This window comes from Saccopteryx leptura, chromosome 1 (assembly GCF_036850995.1).
Source record: "Saccopteryx leptura isolate mSacLep1 chromosome 1, mSacLep1_pri_phased_curated, whole genome shotgun sequence".
Taxonomy (NCBI): domain Eukaryota; kingdom Metazoa; phylum Chordata; class Mammalia; order Chiroptera; family Emballonuridae; genus Saccopteryx; species Saccopteryx leptura.
Genome location: NC_089503.1, coordinates 103211884 through 103232432, shown reverse-complemented (window position 1 = coordinate 103232432; position 20549 = coordinate 103211884). Strand labels below are relative to the sequence as shown.

General features: G+C 51.9%; 1 protein-coding gene and 1 long non-coding RNA gene across 2 annotated transcripts in view; one reads left to right on the top strand and one right to left on the bottom strand.

Annotated features, from left to right (window-relative positions):
* The window catches only part of ZBTB16 (zinc finger and BTB domain containing 16), a 191994-nt gene that overhangs the window by 92939 nt on the left and 78506 nt on the right, over positions 1 to 20549 (top strand). The window contains exon 3 of the mRNA XM_066372807.1: positions 2763 to 2860. Coding sequence (XP_066228904.1) covers positions 2763 to 2860 — 98 coding nt within the window. The remainder of the gene's footprint in view (positions 1 to 2762; positions 2861 to 20549) is intronic.
* Positions 7239 to 10981, bottom strand: LOC136398633 (uncharacterized). The gene is made up of 2 exons (XR_010750011.1): positions 9736 to 10981; positions 7239 to 9273 (listed from the first exon to the last, which is right to left on the bottom strand). It is a non-coding gene; the product is annotated as an uncharacterized lncRNA (long non-coding RNA).

The window sequence follows — 20549 nt, the reverse complement described above, 5'->3', positions numbered from 1 at the left end:
ACTCCAGTCCTTTCGGAAAGCAAACCTGAATGGGCATTTGTCCCCCTGATGGCTGCCTCCTGAGAACTGGGCATCCCTGGAAGCTAAGAAGTCACTAGTGAAGAGTAGAATGAAAATAAATAAGATTGACACTCACACACTGCCAGCCACCAGCCCTGACCGTGAATGTGGGCAAGGGGTTCGTTTGCTGAACCATTTGTGCATAGAGCTGTTGTTGTTCCCTGAACCATCCATCCTTTAGAAAAGCAGATGTCTGTCATGCCTGGCAAGTGACAGGAGCACTCAGCTTCTGTGCGTGTGCGCACTTGCATGCTTGCACAGACACTCACATGCTTGGACACATACAGTTATCTCCTCTTTAGCCATGGTTTCACCTTCCATGGTTTTGGTTACCCGCAGTCAACCATGGTCCTAAAATACTAAGTTGTCCCAACCACCACCATCATCTGCTGCTCACGTCTGGCTATCCATATCGTCATGGCTAAATGATCCAGGGTCATCTGAAACAGGTGATCCTCCTTCTGACGTACCTTCAGAAGACCACCAGTAATGGCCTGATACTCTGTCACAATGTTGATCTCATTTCAATTGACCATTTTGGACTTGCATTATCTCACACCATCGCAAAAAGGGTATGTACAGTATAGGAGCTATACTGAAAGAGACTGCATTTGCGTAACTTTTTTTATAGCATATTGTTATAATTATCCTATTTTATCATTATTTATTAGTCACTTAATTTATAAATTAAACTTTATCATAGTTCTGTATGTAGAAAAAACCATAGTACATATAGGGTTTGGCACTCTGTGGTTTCAGGCATCCACGGGAACATATCCCTTGTGGATAAGGGGGGAGGGCACAGTGTTCAAAAACATGCTTTGCCTAGAATGCTGTTAAGACATGTCCCTGTGCCCAGCATTGTGAAATATATTTAGAGTGAAGAATGTTCGGTTAAAATGTTCTGTACTTTTACTATTTCTCAATTGAGTGGCTCATTGGTGGCCAGGAGTAAGATAACAGGGGGGTGGGGTGCACTGTAGTGTCACAGATGAGGGTGTGTGTATGTGATTGAGAAATCATTTGTTGTCTTTGGCAAGGATGTAAAGGGAAAGCCAGCAAACAAAACTGATTGAGAAAGAGCTCTACTTTGGGGACTGGGCGTTGACTGCTATCGGCAGCCATGCACACTGGACACCATATGCTGTCTTCAGGCCCGGAGACTGTGGCGCTGAGGAGGAGGCTCTCCTGAGGGCTCGCATGGTTTCCACACTCGGCTGTGTTCTCCTTATGGGATTTGGAAGGTGGCGGCAGTGGGTGGCTTAGTTCAGTTGTCATGATCCAGTCATCGAGGCCCAGATCTGGGTGCTGCTGGCTTAAGTGTATATACTAAGTACTCTCTCCTGCCTCCCACATTTACCTAATATCAATACCAGTAGCTCTCCAACCTACCTGCAGTCTCAACACATCGGCATTCTGATTGCAATAGAGTGTTGTCTCCAAGGGTTGCCTCGTGCCTGCCCCACCACTCTTGGCTCCTGCCCTTGCCCACCCTGGTCCTTAGGGCCAGGCCCCTGGGGAGGCGGTGGGGGAGGTGCAGAGGTGGGTAGAGGTGGATGCTGGATCTGGCAGAGGCATGCAAGGGCCTGAGGACAGGAGTGTGGGCGACAAGAAAGTCAGTGTTTCGAGCAAGATGGCCCACGTGCCAGCCAGTGCTCAGAGCCTAAGCCGCACGAGCACAGACCCTCTTCCCAGTGCCCTGCACCCCACAGCCCGCCTGCTTCCCTCTGACTGGGCAGTGGGGTCTGGAGGGGAAGGCCCTGAGTTTGGGAGTGCTGTTGTAGGGGGGGCCTCTAGTCAGTTGTTAGCAGGCCCTCTGTCTTTCTGGGATGATCCTATGTGCCAAACACCCCTTTCAGAACTGCAGTGATGGTGAAATGAGTTGACCTGTGTGAAAGTACTTTGGAAAACCAAAAGTACCCTAGCACCTTTTGTTTGTAGACTATTACCTGGCTTCCTGAAGCCTTGCCTTTCTGTCGGGGCTCACCCAGCTGCGAGGAAGGGAGGGAAGATGTAACGCTGGGCCTGAGGGGAAAGAGGTGCATTTGGGTAGTCACTGTGGTTCTGACAACATCTGGAAGCCCAGAGAGAGAAGCACCTTGTGTCCATAATGGCACCAATTCATTAGTAAGCCTACTCGATGCCCACTGTGTGCCACTGCAGTGGGAGCGGAGGCACGAGAGCAAAGGCTCAGGTGCAGCCCTCCTGAGTCCAGGGGGCCTGGCGGGGCCGGACAGCACACGGCCACACTATGGTGAGGGCTGTGCTGTGACCGAGGTGAGCACAGGCCAGTGGCCTTCCTGTGCAGCCTGTGCTGGTTTGACCATGAGCATTGCTCCTGTTTGACCGTCCTGGTGCTGCTTCCTTCCTCCCTCTGAAATTAGATCTGCTTGTTTTTGGGTTTTGGTGAACGTGCCAGTGAGTGAAACAGCAGGAGGTGCCCAGTTCTTCACGCCCCTGGACAAGACCAGGAATAGACACCTCCCCAGCAGGGTTCTGGAGGATAAAAAGGGTGCTCTAGGCAGTCTGAGGATCCAGGATGGGCCTCCACCGGTGCTCATCTACAGTTCCCAAGCCCCTCCCCATCTCCCTGTCTCCTGTTCACCTACCTGTCCAAGGGAAGATGGCAGAGCCCCAGGTGGGGTGGGCCTGTCTTCTGTCCAGCCGCAGCAGCTGCAACCTGTCTTTTCCTTTCCCTACAGGAAGCTGCACAGTGGAATGAAGACCTACGGGTGTGAGCTCTGCGGAAAGCGGTTCCTGGATAGTTTGCGACTGAGAATGCACTTACTGGCTCACTCAGGTAGGCAAGGAGGCTGTGACTAGCCCCTCTGAGCACACCCAGCCGCCTCCTGCCCTCTCTGCCTCCACTCAGAGCATGAATGTCGCCACTGCCAGCTGGGGCCTCGCTCCACCTTGTTGTCCCTTGGGTGCTGCCTTCAGGTTCATGAAGTGAGAAGTCCATTCTTGACGGTGTGATCTACCTTCCAAAGCAGACTGCAGTTTCATTAGCAAAACAGTTGTGGAATTAGGTTCTCGCTCTCTAATGAATCTGACTATTGGCTTCTCATTATACAGGAGCCTTTAATTAAATAGATATAGAAAGGTTGGAACACAAAGCTAGTTACACTGTGCTATCTTTTGCAAGTTAATTTTATGCCGTTCTAGCAGGGGCCGACTCAGCGGCTCTTAGTGATTTTGCTCATGTTTGGGCAGAGCGGCTCTGCCCCGTTAGATGTGAAAAGGGGAGAAGCCCCTGAGGTCTAGTGTGCCTGGGTGCTCTTGGTGGGAAGAACGGACAGCAGGTCCCGTGGTGCTGCTGTGAGACCCAGGTCACCTGGCTTCTGTTGTAGAGCCCCCACGACACCCCCTTTCCCTGCCACGGCCTGTGCAGTCTTTCTTGTTCCCTGGTCTTGCAGCTCCAGCATCACATTCTGGGGGAGAAGCGGTGGATACCTTCTTATGTGGCCTTGCTCTTCCTCGTATCAGCTGTCAGCGCCTGCTTGTTCCTCCCCCAGGTTGCTTCCAGCGTCTGGCCCCCAGGCAGGAAGTGTCTATGCAATGAGGTGGGGCGTCAGGGGCTGGGCGAATGAAGGTTCACATCTTGTGGTATGTCTCACTGTGTGATCTTAGGCAGGTTTGCCTTCAGAACCCCGGTTTCTGCATCCCTAATGTGCAGGTGTTGCTAACTCATACCATTTTTTTTTTTTTTTTTTTTTTAGTGTTAGGTGACAGAATATCTGCTAAAAGTCATCTGTAGCTCACTCCCTGGCACACCATTGATGTTTAATGAATGTTAATTGTTTCTGCTTCCACCTTCCTCTCTTGGTCCCCGTTTTGATGTTGTCGCCCTGGAGTGTGTTCCTTTCATTCCAGAGCGTCCAGTCTGGCCGGCCGGCTGGCCGCAGGCGGTCCTCGCTCCGTCTACTGCCTGTACGGCCGTATACGTGCTGCTCGGTGGTTTTCAGCGCTCTGGCCGGCCGGCTGGCCGCAGGCTGTCCTCGCTCCGTCTACTGCCTGTACGGCCGTATACGTGCTGCTCGGTGGTTTTCAGCGCTCTGGCCGGCCGGCTGGCCGCAGGCGGTCCTCGCTCCGTCTACTGCCTGTACGGTCGTATACGTGCTGCTCAGTGGTTTTCAGCGCTCTGGCCGGCCGGCTGGCCGCAGGCTGTCCTCTCTCCGTCTGCTGCCTGTACGGTCGTATACGTGCTGCTCGGTGGTTTTCAGCGCTCTGGCCGGCCGGCTGGCCGCAGGCTGTCCTCGCTCCGTCTACTGCCTGTACGGTCGTATACGTGCTGCTCAGTGGTTTTCAGCGCTCTGGCCGGCCGGCTGGCCGCAGGCGGTCCTCGCTCCGTCTGCTGCCTGTACGGTCGTATACGTGCTGCTCGGTGGTTTTCAGCGCTCTGGCCGGCCGGCTGGCCGCAGGCTGTCCTCGCTCCGTCTACTGCCTGTACGGTCGTATACGTGCTGCTCGGTGGTTTTCAGCGCTCTGGCCGGCCGGCTGGCCGCAGGCTGTCCTCGCTCTGTCTACTGCCTGTACGGCCGTATATGTGCTGCTCAGTGGTTTTCAGCGCTCTGGCCGGCCGGCTGGCCGCAGGCTGTCCTCGCTCCGTCTGCTGCCTGTACGGTCGTATATGTGCTGCTCGGTGGTTTTCAGCGCTCTGGCTTGCCACAGAGCCCAGTCTGCACTGCGTTGGATGCTGTCTCCCTTCTTGGCTTTCCCAGCCCTTCCTCAAGTGCTGCCCCCTTCTTTCTTCCCTCGGCCAGGGTTTGGGCCACACCAGGTGGCTCTCTGCCTTGGCATGTCTGCTCCGTCCACGTGTCTTGGTGTGTTGCATTCCTCCTTCCCGTCAGGCCTTTTCATCCCACACCTGGCTCCACTGACCGTCCTCGTCCTGTCCACCTGTCCAGTGTTGGCTGGCATCCCGGGTCCCGGTGTTCCCGTGTTGGCACCCGCCGGGTACTCGGGTACCACTTTTGCCCTGTTTTCGTTACTTGTACTGTCTATCTCCTTGCTTCCTGTCAGTTTTTTATGCCACTCAGGGTTCAGTGTGGGGTTTTATGAGCTGTCTGCCAACAAGGCTGACCATCCCCCCACCCGAGTACAGTGAGGGGGTCTTCTGTTTCGTTTGCTTTCCGCTCCAGGCTCTGGTGTGGACTCTGCGTGGTCTTGGGCATCTGTATGCAGGTTTCAGCCTGAGCTTGCCGAGTTGTCCCTTCCTCCTTCGTCCCTCAGCTCAGCAAGCATCCCTTCTTCTCATTCCAACTGCTCCTCTGCGTGCAAGCCCTGTTCTGTCTGCGTACAGCAACCTCTCTGCAGTCTTCCCAGGTCTCTCTGCAGTGCCATCCACGACACCTGCCCACCTCTAGCGGGAAGCAATCATGCCTTCTTCCAGGTGTTCCTATTTCTTTATCCCGAAGCATCTTTAGACACAGTTCTTTCTTCTTTGTGTCATGGTTATTTGTGGACTTGCCTTATCTTTACTAACTTGAGAGTCAGGGTTAGGAATTTGGGCATCTACTTCCAGATCATGCCACCTTGGGTAAGAAGTGCAAGCTCTGTGAGCCCCATGTCCTCCCCTGTAAGGAGAGTACTCCACTCTACCTCAGAGAAGTTGTGAGGCTGCCATCAGACACTCAGCACTGTGCCTGGCACATGTGGGCTCTCAGCATGTGTAACTCTCCTGCCCCTGCTCCTCTGATAGACTGTGAGCTGCCTGGAGACAGGGTCTGCTCAAACAGGTGCAGACAGTGCCTGGGACTGGAGAGAGGGTCGATACCGGGCGGATACCGGGCGGAATGGATGAGTGCAGCCTGGGATACCTGGGGGCAAACTCAGGGAAACTAGTCTCCCTCCAGCTCTGTTCCGTGGTGGGAACTGTTCAGACTGTGACCCAGGGGTTCCCTGGGGGGCATCCAGGAGCCCACTGGCTATTGCTGTCTGAGTGTGAGTTAGCTGCTGTCCCCACGGAGAAGCCCACTTCAGCGGTGTTGGTGGGGCTTGTGGGAGTGGCAGAGAGGGGAGGAACGGCTTGCACTTGTAGGTAGGCCTAGAACCCCCATTTCAGACAAGATGAGTGACTCTGCAACGTCCTCTGACTGGGGTCTCGTGGCCTCAGAGGGAGGCCCTGGCAGCTGTGGGAGTGGGGTCTGTTTCCTAGGTTTTCCTTTCCGTGCCTGAAGTCTGATTCTGCACAGGGTCTCTGCCTCTGAAATTCACTGGCCAGTGCCCTTGCAAAGGAGGATTTGGTGATGGAGACAGTGTGATGGCTCATAAGAGAGCTTTAATCCCTCCTTGCCGATAGCTTAGATAGCCTGCTTAGACTGATGTGTCTATTCTCTGTTTTCTGGTTGTTGTCCCACAGACCTCTCACCTCCTGTGCTGGGATGTCTTGAAAATAAAATAGCAGAAGGGCTCAGTGAGGCTAGACCACTTCCTAAATTGTTTGCCCCTGTTAAACGGGGAAGGCCTGGGGCCTCTGTAGAGGCCTGGTGTGGGGTGTGGGGCTGGAGAGCTGGGCTGGTGGGGCCGGGCCTTTGCTCAGATTCTAGTAGCACTGGCTGGGTTTGACATCTTCTCATTCCTCCAGTGCTGGATGACGGGACCATGCGGTGTTCTGGAGGAGATGCACTGGATTTTCTTGCTGCTCTGCGTTGAAAAGCCGCATGCAGAAAGCTGACAGCAAGGAAGTCCCCTAAGGGTTTGCAGTGCAGACCCATTTCTCAGAAGATCACCAAGGGTCGGAACAGCAGTGGAGAACCTAGAAGAACAGTTGTTGCCCCAGAAACCCGGGACCAGTTTTTAAAAGGAGGCAGGCCATGGAGGAGTGAATCTGGGGGACCTGGGCTGGGGTCACGGTGCTCCCAGCTTCCCCTAGATGCTGCTGCCGCAGCAGCACCAGCACATTCCTGCTGTCTTCTGCTCGGGGAGCCCAGCAGAGCTCACTTCCTTGCTTCCTCTCCTGTTCGGCGCTGGCCGCCCCCACCCCCTCTTGGCCAGCATGGCCCGTGTTTGTTATTGTAGCTCTGGCGCAGGGCCAGGCCTGGCAGGGAGCCAGCCTTGTGGGTACAGTGTGTACAGTCAGTGTCGAGCCAAGCTTGTCATCATACGCAATTAATTTTTTTTTTCTCATCTGGTAGGGTGGGGTGAAGGAGGAGGCAAGGAAGGAGTTTCTCCCATGCTTGAGGACGGCTCACGTTGAATTCTACGGAGATGTATTTGTGAAAAGAGAAGCCTCTCTCTCCCTTGTTTACCTCTTAGCGTGTTCCCTCCCTCCCCTCCCTCCCCTTCCCTCCTCTCTCTTATCCAAGGAAATTAGCACGCATATGAGATCAACAGTGTGAGAGGTCTTCTTTCCAGTGACTGGAATACTAAATTTACATTCCTAAATCAGTTTTCATTGTGCTGAAGTTGACAATGGGTTTAATTAGAAGTTTGCTCCGTAGGAGGCCCTTCCCAGAAATTGTTCTTTCTCTTTCTCTTTCTTTCTTCTTCTGTTTTTTTTTCTTTTCTTTTTTTTAGGACCCTATATGGTACCAGTGGATGTTGAGTTTAATTGAAGTTTCGGTTTTGATTTGAGAGTTTTAACTAATCAAGTGTTTATCAGATACATATCCAATGATAACAATCAGTTTAAATTAACAAGCAATAACCTAACTCAGTAACTAGTGATAGTGAACAGGCCAGGCCCTCCTGTTCTCAGAGGCAGTTTTGGGGGGTCCAGGAGGGTTTGGGAATTGGGGGAGAGGCTGGGGCCAGAAGGGTGGCCACCTCTGGTGCTTGTGGAGCAGGGGAGAACTCCCAGCCCCGTCCCTCGGGGAAGCATTGGGACGGACTGCTGTACCTTTGGCACTTCTTGTTCTCACTGAAGAGGTGCTTCCCAGCTTTGGGGTGTCTGTGCAGAGACCAAAACCTCTGGCGGGGACTCGAGTTGGGTCTGTGATTTGCTGGCGTATGATTTCTCATGAGGTAGTGTTTCCCACAGTGAGGCTTAACATACTGGTGGATTATAAATATGAGCACACCCCAAACTGCCTGCCCCTATTTTTGACTCGGCCATGTCCCCTTCATAGAGGGCTGCATATTTTTGTGGCCTGCCCGTATTCCGGGAGTGTCGTTCATTTTGGGGGAGCCAGTGGACATTTACCAAGCATGATGTATTTATTCTCCAGGCTCTGTGTACCTCACCCTGGGGAATGCCACAGTGTCCCTGCCCTCAAGAAGCTCAAGTAAAGTAGGAGAGATGTTTGACAATAAAGAACTGGGGGTAGAAAGAGTGTGCAGAGCACCACAGAAGAGTTTTAGGAGGAACTCAGAGGAGGAGGGTGTTCTAGAGGATGGTAGAACTTGATTAGGTGGTGACAAGCAAGTTCTGAAAGGAACTGGTAGGGGGAAGCAAGGCCAGCTACCGATGGCGATATTGGGAGTGGAGGCCGTGTGTTGGGGGTTGAGAGGACGAAGGGATCGGGCAAGATTGTGGAGGGCCTCGAGTAACAAAATGATTGGCGTTTTAACTGCGTCACTGGAGAGCCACTGAAAGACTGCATAAGGGATTAACACATTTTTTTTCCATCCCTCTGGAATAGAAAGGACTGTGAGCTTTTTGACATTGACTAGGCAGGAATGTAAGATTTCTAAGACTCCTTGGAGAAATGACATGACTGGCCATCAGTTTTGGGGCATGGCTGGAGGATAGAGAGGCCGGTGCCTCTTGCACTGGTTAGGGGCACACGACTTACCTTTGAGAGCCCAGTATTGCTCGGGGCCTGTCCCCTGCACTCCCTCCTCCTTGCCCTCTCTGGGCACCGTAGCCGTGGTTAATGAGAAATATCCCTTGATACCCTCTCTCTCATAGTCAGAGCCACTGGGGAAGAATATGGTCTTTGGCTGCTAATTTTTTTAAGCTGCTAATTTTTTTAAATAACATATCTTTTTATTGATTTGAGAGACAGAGAGAGAAACATCGATCTGTTGTTCCACTTTTTTATGCATTCATCGGTCGCTCCTTCTGTGTGTGGAGATCAAACCTGCAGCCTTGGCATGTTGATGATACTCCAACCAACAGGCAAGCTGCTTGGCCAGGGCCTGGCCGATGATTTTCTGATTCAGGCAGCAGAGTGGAGTGGCCAGGGCATATCATCTGGGGCCTGGGTCATCCATCTGGCAGGAAGTGGTTGGAGGGATTGGAGCCAAAAAACCAGACTTCTTTTCCCTGCCCTGAGTGGTTAAAAGGAAAGAAAATTGTGGGATGTCAAAGACCTGTGGCTTGTAATTTGTTCCCTTGTTTTTAGAACCCTTAGCTTTGGAGTTCAGGGTTTTTCTTCCCAAAGTCAAAGAAGGTTGGGGGTTGCAAAATAGTTGGCCAATTCCCTGTGACTTGGATGCGAGGAAATGAACTGGTCCCCACGCCAATGATGGGAGAAGCATCTTGGGATTTGTAGATGGTTCTCCGGGCCTGCCTCTTCTCCTAACCTTGCAGCTTCCTTGTCTCACTGACCTCTCTTTTCCCAGATTAAGTGCCTCCTAAAAGCAAGAGATTGGGGCCTATCCAGGCAGGTCCAAACCCATGGCCGAGTCATTCCCCTTCTCCAGTGAATGAATATCCGCGCTCCCTTCTGGTTAGCTTTCTGCCACCAGGCACAGCCCAGAGATAACCAGGAAGAAACCTCCTCCATGTACTTTCAGAGGGGGCACAACAGAAGGTTTGGGCATGATGGGGAAGATCAGATGTGAGTGGTTCAGAGGCTCCCTGCCTTCCCTTCTGTCTTCGTGGGTGCCGGGGGATTGGGGAAGAGGACCCAGAGTGAAGAGAAGCCTCTTCCCTGGGCTCTCCTGAACACACTGCTCTCTCTCTCTCTCCCTCCCTAATTGCTCTCTCTCCCCCTCCCTACTCTGAATCTGGCCGGCTTCCCGAACTTTTTCCCAGAGCGGTGTCGTCACTGGCCTGCCGGCAGGTCTGGATGTTCTGCCAGCATTCCAGAGAGTTTATGATCGCTTGCAGATGTGCCTCCAAGAACACACTGTACCCAAAGCAGAAATTAATGCAGGCTTGACTGCTGTCCAAGCCCATCACGGGAGAGAGGAAAAGGAAAACAAAAACTGTTTAATGCTGTTTATAAATTATACACTGGCTGATGAAAAATACATTTCTCCCCCTTCACCTTCCCCCCTTTCTCACTGCCCCCCCCAACCCCCCCTTTCTCACTCTCTGCCTCGAGAACCTAGGCTGAGGGCAGGAGAATGTGGTCTTGCTGTTTGAGCTCCTGTTCTGGCCAGGATCCAAGCCCTGCTGCTGCTGATTCACGGCCCGAGTATTTTTCCCCTTTACCTGATGAAATATACTGATTTTTCCAGCCCAGATGGGGTGTTTGGGGTTTTGTTGTCTGGGTTTTTTTTTTTTTTTTAACTTTCCTTCTTTTGGCCACAGATTTTGTTTACAGCAAGTGACAGGCTCTGTGATGCTGCAGAGTGCCATGCTGGCCCCAGGGCAGATGATAGTCCCCGCACCTGTCTGTCTGTCTGTCTGTCTGTCTGTCTGTTGGCCTCAGTGCTCCTGGGTGAGCTTCTGGGTGTGTATGCCTAGGGGCCACCAGCCCTGAGGATGTCACTCACTCCGGCCAGCTGAACAGACCAAGTTGGACAAGTTTATTACAGGTCATTGTATTAAATGGTGTTTTTACCTCTTCCCTTCTACCCTTTCACCTACAGCCCCTGTGTAAAGAGGGGTTTCCCATAGCCCCCCAAATGCACATGTCTCTGGCTCCATATGGTGCCTTAGTGGGGGTTGAGAAGCTCGTTGTGTCTACTGCTCTGGATCCCAGCCTTTCTCCGTTCACTCAAGTCCCCATCCCAATTTATTATATAAATTCGTTTCCATTTACATGGCTTTTGTGTTTTTGGTTTTTTTTTTTTAATACTGCTAATGTTTATCATTTGCCCAACAGGCTCGACAGATTTTGCTTCCTGTAGAGCATCGAGGTTTTAGAGCCCCCTCGTTGCTAAGTAGCAGTCTCCCTGTACTGTAATGGGCTGATTTTGTATTCTGTTCAGTGCTGTATCTTATTTTTGTATGCAAGACAAAGTGTTTTGATGGAGGACGATTGCGGCAGTGTCTGGAGGCTGTTTGGAGTTTTATGGGCTGTACAGTACACTGTGTGCTCTCCGAACAGAACACAGACTGTTGGGTTTTGGATTGGATTTGTCATTTTCCCCCCCTCAGAGAGGAGCCCGTCAGATAGAACATTACTTGGAGGGGGTGGAGGGAGAAAGTAGAAATTATGTAATAACCTTCTTTTTTTCCTCTCCGTTTTTCTCTCTGTGTGTTTCTCTGTGTGTGTGTCTCCCTCTGGGTCTGTCTGTCTCTCTCATTCTCTCCCCCTCTGGTTTTTATTCCCAAACAGGGTGGTTTGTCCTGCCCACCCCCTTTCACTCCGCCGTATGACTCTGTGGAGCTGGATGATGACGGTCTCATCAGGAAATGATCGGCTCTAAAGAAATGGCTGTCAGGACAGTGTGTGTGTGTGTGTGTGTGTGTGTGTGTGTGTGTGTGTGTCTTTCCTTTCCACTCCTCCTACATTCTGGGCTGCTTTGCTGGTCCTTGTTTTACCTGAGACTGTAAGTAGGGGTGTTTGTATAGGACCCATCCAAAGGCAATGCCATTTTCTTATTTCCAGGGTCTTTCTACCTTCCCTCTGCTTCCCAGACATGCACCCCACCAGGACTTTGAGCTGGTCCTCCACTGTCCTCCTCTCCCCTCAGCCCTCCAGCGGGCTGTGCGGGGTCCCAGCATCCAGGGCGGTGCCCCAGAGACCAGCTCTGGCCGCAGCCTGCGCTGCACTGTCTGTGGGCCGCTCTTCTCAGCGCTCCCTTCTGGGCTCTCTGTGGTGGCAGGTGCTCATGCTTCAGCTGCGCTCTTCTCTCCTTTGGTCTCACACCACCGCTTTGTCCCTGTCCTTGTGTCTGTTTTGGCCTCAGCCTCTTCTTATGCCCCTATGTGGTTTCTTCTTAGGTCTTCATCTATCTTTGTCCCCATTTGTCACGGTTGGTCTTCTCACCCTCTCTCACCCCTCGGAGTGCAGTGAGGACTTGGATGGGAAACAAAATGTCACCGTGGCCTGGGAAGGACCTTTGAGCAAATGCCCCGAGAGCACTCCCAGCACCTGCAGCCTGCGTGCTCCAGCCCCTTGCCTCTTGGGGACCAGAGTGGAGCTTCTTTGGCTTGGCCCCTGTTTTTTCCAGGTCCTCCATTGCCTTAAGTTGAGCTGAGTATGGGCAGGTAGATGAGCAGGATTAAGGTTTACAAGGTCCTTACTGGACTCTGCTATTAAAGAGCACATCTTGCTGGCCCTGTGGTTGCAAGGTCCACCCAGGCCCCTGAGTGCCGAGCCTGCTGGGCACCGTGGGGTCTATTCGCTTCCACATTCCATGACCTGGCACACAGAAGGCTCTCTGATAAGTTTCTGTCGAGTAAATGAATACCCTTTTATTAAAGTGTTTGTGCTTCTGGGGCTCAGCAGAATTTGGTAGTGTCTGAGACCTACAAAACTTCGGGTGCCCCATCTCAGGAAAGGATTGCGAATATCAAGTGTTAGAGCCCCTCCCAGGGAATGCACTAGTGTAGGGGATGGACCTGGAGCTTCCCCTGTGTCACCTTCAGGGAGAACAGGCCTTTGTGAACCACCACGAGGAGCAAAGGGCGCCACAGTTGGGGCAACTGAGTGGGGAGAATCAAGAGTAAGGATGGGATGGTGATACCCGCTCAGTTTCAGGGGCCCTCAGGTGTGGGGCAGCCGTGTTCACAGGCCTCAGGTCTGCATGCCACCAGAAAGATCCCACCTGTGGTAGACGGCCGCTGGTCACAGGGGACCCAGAAGCCTCTTGTGTCTCATACACTGTCCTCAACAAAGCCGGTCTGTATGGATAGGCCCAAAGTCGCATCTCACCCAGAGCCGGTAGTTGGATGGGTACACAAGGTAGCACCTGGGCCTCCACACTGACCTTCAGAGTCCTGACCTTTCATTTAGAGTACTAAATGAAATGACTTGACATCACCCCTCTCCTAGGTGCTCCATGTGCCTGTTCTGTGGCTTGTTTCTCCTGTTTCCCCGGGGCAGTAAAGTTGTGTCTCCTGGGGGCAGAGCACTGGTCTCCTCTTGGGAAGGGGACAGGGGAGTATCAGTGTGTGAGAGAGAGAGACTTGGAGAGGAGCCATGACAGCGAGGGTACCTGGAGGTGATGGGAAGTGTGGTTGACATCTAAGGTTCTGTTCTGCAGAGCTTCCAAACTCGGACTTATCCATTAATTAGGGTCAGAGGAGGAAGCAGGATTGGACACTGCTTAGGGAAGGACACTACTTATTCCCTGGAAGGTGTGGAGAAGCTGCAGTTTACATTCTTAGAAATGAGGGCCGCTGTGTATGTGTATGCATGCGTGTGTTGGTATATGCACGCACGAGAAAAAAAGAGATTGTGGAGAAGCGTATACAGGAAATACTCAAAATTGTTGTTTGCTGTAATGGCCCCCGCACAGACCATTACCTTGCAGATTTAAACTAAATGAGCTAGCTCATCATATCTAGTGACTTCCACCGACATTCATGCTTGATTGCAAAGCCCTGTGTTACCTTTGCTTTTCAAGTTCATTGTTTGTTATTAATTCTCGGACGTTGGTGGTGGTGCAGTTCCCCTTCTAAAATTCAACCATGATCATGTTGATTCTGTGTGATAGATGGGAGTGTTTGCAACAGGACCCCATCTTGAAGAACCTTTTTCATTTTAAAAATAGCCCTGTGACCTCTCGGTCCGAGTCCGGAGGACCTGGCGTGCTGAGGTGGGCCATGGGTTGCCGTCAGAGGGGCTGAAATTTTGTGGGTTCTTTAATTTAATGATTTGAGTTTCATATGAATGATTCCATGCTCAGTGCAATACTTTGCGTTTTCATAACTGTCTCTTCCACTTTGGGTATAAAGGGAGGGAGGGAAGAAATAGCAGCAGCAGCATTCTGTGGGCAAAGGAAGAAAGCAAGAGAATGGGGCAGAGAACAGGCTAAATTTAAAATTGTAATTGGCTGACTTCCACTGGCTTGCGGGTGTTTTAATGACTCATAATAACTTCATTTAAAACCAGCTGAGCAGAAAATAGATTGGAGAGGAGCCTCAGGCCATTATGGATTTGTTTTTTTTTTTTGTTGTGTTTTTTTTTTTTTTTTGACAAGCTCGGTTTCCAGCAGCCAGGAAGGCTCTCAGAGAGGGCTTGGCTGCGCTCTCTCTCCCTCTCTCTCCGCGGGTTGGTGGTCTGCCCAGGAGAGACTATATAGAAACCAGGGCTGTTTCCTTTCCACCCCCACCTTCTTCTTTTTAAACTGATTATACATAAATAGATGCCTTGAGGTATTATTTTAGCATCCATAGGACTTTTTCTTCTTCTTCTTCTCTCTTTTTTTTTTTACTTTTGATGTGGTAAATGGGACATAAATGAAATAAAATTGTTTTTGAAATTACTGAATTAATTAGGTAGTAAGAAAGCAACTACTATGCATACATTTACCCTTGCTTGTTACCCTGATTCATATTTGGGGGGTGTTTCCCATTTTTTCCTGTTCCCCCGCCCCCACCCACCTGCCCCCCAGTGTGGACCCTTCCTTTATCATCAGAGCTGTAGGACTCTGAAGGGATTGTTCTGTACAGCTACCCTGTCGGCCCGAAGAAGCACGAGTTTGGGGAGTTGCCAGGAAAGGTTCTTACATCTCCCTCTCATCATTCTAAATAGATCCTGCCTGTTTCCTGTGCCAGGACGGGTGCCAGCCGGGGAGCGCTCCTTTCTCTCTCCTCCTGTACAGTCAGCTGGCTCAGCTATAGGATGCGTCTGTCTGGGCAGAAGACGAGCCCACCCCTACCCGATCGCTCACGGCCATTAATCGACCCACTCTTGTGGCACCTGTCACCTTCTTTGTGTCATAGCTATGTATCGGCTTGTCCTCTTTCATCTACGAGGTCTAAGCTTCTTCAGAATGTGTGATTTATTTTCCACATCTATCATCCTACCTTAGCAGAGTAACCTGAAAGGTGGTTATAGCTCGACTGTAAGGAGTAGCCCCGAAGCGCTCCCCTTCCAGCCTGGGCATCAGCAGTCTGGGTAAGAAGACAGGGATCAGAGGCAGGGCCTTACCGGTAGCGGGCTCCGTCGTGTCCCCACAGCCCAATGCATAGCAGGCTCTCAGTAAATACTTGTGGAATAAATGAACAGCTCAGGATGGACAACAGGGAAAATGGAGGAGGGACGTACACTTGAATGTTTTGGCTGCCTACTGTGTTCTAGGCATGGCGCTGGGCATGCTGCATGTCTGAACTAGCTTAATCTTAGTGTTGACCTTAGAAGAAGATGTGTTAACACCATTTTGTAGGTGAGGTCACTAGGCTTAACGAGTGGAAATAACTCTTCCAGGCTGTAGCCAGCGCTCTCTGCCCACCCCTCTCCACACACACACTTTTCCAGTACACCATACTGCTGCACCTGGCCTGAATGTGTGCAGAGTAACTGTGTGGCGAGTAACTGATGTCTCAGGACTGGGGGTGGGGTGGGGCAGCACAGTAGTTGGATACTGCTCAGAGCCTTGCACCTGGGCCACCAGGAGCAGGTGTATAGCTTATTAGCCTCTTCCCGCTCTGCCAGAGTCACATGTGTTCACTTGTAGCTTACGTTGTGGTATTGCTTCCCCTCACTGCCTTGTAGGGCTGGGGTGGGGGTAGGATGGTTCTGGGAGCATTGCTCGAGGGTCTGTGGGTATTAGTTCCCCCCAGCCTGGCAAGAGCTTGACTGTGTCATTGTCATTTCCCACTCCTGCTCCCACTGTGGTCCCGAGCTGAGAGGAGGGGCAAGGACAAATTGCAGCCTGCGGCTCCTCCTGCGTGGTGACTCAGCTGGTGGGGCCTCTGCTCCTGGGGGTGAGGGTGTCTGTGACGCTGAGTCAGGAGTGGAAGGGGCACCAGACCAATGCTGCTGTATCCCAGAACGGGGGGAGCTGGGGCCACCTGGGTGGTCACCAGCTCCTACGTCTTCCGGTGTCTGGGAGTGTGTGGTGTCAGGAAGACTGCTGCCTTTTTGGCCTTATGGATGCTGTCTAGTGAAGCTGGACCACTTGGCACAAGGCTCATAGCGTCTGTTCTCCAACAACCACATCTCCCCCAGGCACGTGATGGGGATGCTGGAGCCTTCTCCGAGGACCGAGATGTCAACTAAATGGGAACCAGCTGGTGGAGGCTGGGCAGCAGAGAAACCTCGGTGACTATTCTGGATCGCTCCATGTGGCTCTCTTAGGGGGAGGAAATTGTCCACAAATGAATTAATCAGGGAGCCATTATGAACTGAGAGCCAGGTCAAGCAGAGCCAAGCAGGACAGACAGAGGGACTGCAGCCAGCCAGGGTCCCTGCCTGCCAGGAGCTGTGGTCGGCTGAGGGGAAGGTGCGAACCCTCAGAATGGGGAAGTGTCGGGCAAGGCTGGGTGTGCTCACCACGCTCACAGAGGGAAAGAGTGAGGGCAGCAGGGTTCACAGGAGGGAGAAACTCCCAAGGGTGGTGCGATGAGGATGAGAAGGAGCTGTGTGGGATTTTGATGGGTTCTTTCCTGCTGGAATGTCCAGATGGAGCTTAGGTGGGAAAGGAACCTGCTTTTCCAGATGAGGGGAAGCAAGAACTTCTGTGAGCTAGTCAGCCGGGCAGGCATCTCTCCCCTCCTCCTCCTCCGCCTTCCAGTTAGAGCCCAGTTTCTCATACTTGAGAACCCTCAATGCTCTAAGGATGTTATGACCCTCCTTGGCCTGCAGGTTGAGAAACACTACATTAAAAATTAACAGTGGGCACTTCAGCTGGTTCCTTCATTGTGAGGTATCTATCCACAAACACACACAATTTAAAGTGGGGTTTAAATTGGATGTGGCTTCAGAGTACCATGCCTTTCTCATCTATGACTTGATGAACGTTGAGAAATGTCGTGAGTGCCCAGGGCTACCCTGAAGCCCAGGTTGAACACACACAGCCTAGCGGGAAGGGCCTTGGTGAGGCTGGGCATCGGGACGTGGCTGTGCTGGAGGGAAACGGCAGACGAGGGAGGACTCTATCAGGCTGACACACCCAGGGCCCACATGTTCTTGGACCACACGAATGAAGCCCGGGTCTGCCTTTTGGGAAGGAACTCTTCCCCATTGGTGGGAGCCAGGGAGAGAGGGGTGGGTGCCCCTGTAGTTAGGGACTCCTTTTGTGGACTCCCCAGAATTCAACCTGACAGTGACATCTCCTATGTTTTTCCCCTAGAGTTAACCGCCTCCTAGAGGCTCCCCTTCCTAACCCCCTACTTCCTAACCCCCTGCTTTTATAAGGATTCTTTCCCTTGCCTTTTCATTAGGTAGTTGGAGTAGAAGTCTTCTGGGGTAGTTGGATGAAGACTCCTCTGCTCTCACTGACTATTACAAGCTAATTGAGCACCGGGAGCTCATTGGCGGCTGCAGTGAACATTTTGCTGGAGTAATTATGCAAGGGCACCATCGTTTGTAGTAACAAGGTAAACTCCGGGTTCAGAGAGAATTCCTTGCAAATCTTGATTTGCTGGAGTCTTCCGCAGTTTTCTCATTAATATAAGCCCAGGACAGACAAAGGCCCAGAGACCAGATCTTTCCAGAGGCTGCTGTCCGTCAGGGATTTCTGCTGAACGGCTCTGATCTCCTGGTCCCTCTGCTGGGACCTGCTGGGAACAACCCAGTCCATCTGGGAGAGCCATGCCAGGCCACTATTGTATTGATAGAGGTTTCGAGTCCAGAGTCAGATGCTCTGGAGTATAGGATGGAGAGGGACAGGTACACACTTTGGAAGCCAGGGGGCAAGGAGACTCATAGGCCAGTGTCATCATTATTGACCAGTGTGCCGAGAGCAAGGCCTGACCACAGGTAACAAGGCCATATCATCCCCTCTGTCTCCACTGGTCTCTGTCTGTCCTGGGTGGGTGAGGTGTACGCCTACATAAATGGGTAGCAAATCCTGCATTCTTTCCTGTGCAAGACGATTCTCACCATGAGACTGTTAGACATGCCACCCTCCCCCAACACCCCGCCCCAGCCAGAAATGTATCATAAGGAGGCAGGAGCCTGACCCTGCCATCCACATGTCCTGGCTAAATGGGCAGGGCTTCTCAGCTTTCTCTGCCAGGACCCACTGGCCTTGCCAAGCCAGTGTGTCCTCTGGGTGGCCCTGCCTGGCCTCTGGTCCACTGCCCATCAGCATTGAATCATGCCCCTCAGAGGACAGCTTGTAACTGTGCTTCCAGATATAGCCCCTGGCCCCCCGGGTGACAGGAAGAGTCATTGTCAGGGAGCACTCCATCTTTCTGACACCACATGCCCTGCATAGCTTTCTCCCCTCACGCTTCAGCCCTACACAGCCCAGAATTCTGCTCTGCACCGACACAGAGCTGGGTTTTTTTTTTTCTTTTTAAATCTGTCCCTTTATTTTCTTATCTCCTCACCTCCTGTTTTAATTTTCAAAACTCTGCCTTCAGTCTTCGGCCTGGTCCTTCTCCATCTCACAACTTCAGACGTTCATCACAGAGTTCTGGCTGCATGGAGGCAGGAATGTGGTGTTTGGTTAAATTATAAAATTAGCAAGGAATATTAATGAGGCATCCTACCCCTGCCTTCCGCGGAGCAGGAAGTTTATGGAGGCGCTTCGAGCTCCTCGGCCAAGCCAGGAGGAGAGGGAGCAGGGCAGCTGGCGGGAGTGTGGAAGGGCTTCACTCAGGTGCGTGTGCAGGCCTGGGACCCGGCTGCAGCCCACGGAGCTGGAAGGGGCTCCAGACGCCATGTCCTCAAAGCTTCTGTTTTGGGATAGCTGCCATCGACCACTCTGAATCCATAAGGTCTCCCTCCCCATGTCCAAGGGCACCCCAACCCTGCACACAGCTGGCTATGGTTAGCCCTTCTGGCCACAGATTCCTTTCTTGTCTTGTGCAAGGCTGAAGAGACAGAGACCAAACACTTTGCCTTAGAAGGCCTGTGCAGCAAAGAAGACCAAAGACAACAGAGTGGCAGCTCATGTTTACTGGGGGCCGACAGGTGCCTGAGACTTTATTCCATGGTCTCATTTGATGCCCACGAGACATCCATGAGGTGCCTGACCTGTGGTGGCGCAGTGGATAAAGTGTCGACCTGGAATGCTGAGGTCCACGGTTCAAATCCCTGGGCTTGCCCAGTCAGGGCACATATAGGAAGCAACTACTACAAGTAGATGCTTCCTGCTTCTCCCCTCTCTCACTCTCCTTCTCTTTCTCTCTCTATCTCCCCCCTCTCCAAAAATCAATAAATAAAAATCAAAAGCAAAGTTTAAAAAGGACCTCTATTATGTGGGTGTTATTATATCCATTTGATAGATGAGGAAACTGAGTTTATTTGCCTGAGATCACCCAGCAAGTCAGAGGCAGAGTTGGGCTGCCTGCCTCCAAAGCCCTTGGTCTTAACCTCGAGTCAAAGCGGCTTCCCTTTCTCCTCCAGGCAGCCACTCTCTGCCCCGAGTCCGTGCGCAGACTGTGCACTTGCAGGCGCTCACCTGAGAGCTCCAGAAACCGTGATCTCCAAGGTGCGTGCAGAGGACCCGCCAGCGGTCTATTTGCCGCACGCACCAAATTCTCAGGTCCTGTAATTATCCCAAACAAGCCTTCCTGTTTCTGAGCAGCGATTCAGTGTCATTTTAGTTGTCAGATGCACTTTAATAATGTTTAGCATGGGCTGAGATGAGTTACCCCAACCTGGCCTTTTGCTTGAGGTCAGCCAGAAAGAAAGATCAGCGTTCTGCTTTTGTTTTGTGTTCGGAGGAGAGGGTGGTTCATGCTAAGGTTTGGGCATTAAGCACGACAGGTCATATTTCTGTTTTTGAAAAGTGTGGGGAGTCTTAAGGCTTATGAATGTTGAGGCTGAAAATGTCAGTGGTGTAGTTGTAATGTAACACTTCAATTATGGTGCAGGGGGGAAGAAAGAAAGTCTCTGGAACCTGCGAGGTTCTTTAGATCCACAGCCTGAGCCACAATTAAGGTTTCAGAAACACCAAAGGCAAGCCAATGAGTGTCATTTTTAACCAGTTTGAACATTTTACTACTTCCTAACATCAGAAGCGCCCAGGCTGCAGAACCTGCTTCTCGTCCTCAATAAAGTGATTAAGCTGAATGGGTGTGGGGAGTCCTATTGGGCTGAGGAAGGCTAAAAATAGACATGCTCTGTTTTCAGAAGGCTTCAGTGGGCCTGGAGAGGCCGGCCTCGGGGTGCCACTGAGGAAGGGGAGGGAGGGTGGCACCGTCCAGGTCTGAGATGGGCTGGTGGGTAGGCGGTTATGCTGGCGAACCGGTGAGGGTCTTGTTCACAGCTGCCATCCAGAGTAGTGTCAGTGGGAGCCATGGATCGGTTGCTTCTGTCTTAGATTGAAGAAACCCCAGGATGTGTGTGCGTGCGCACGTGCAC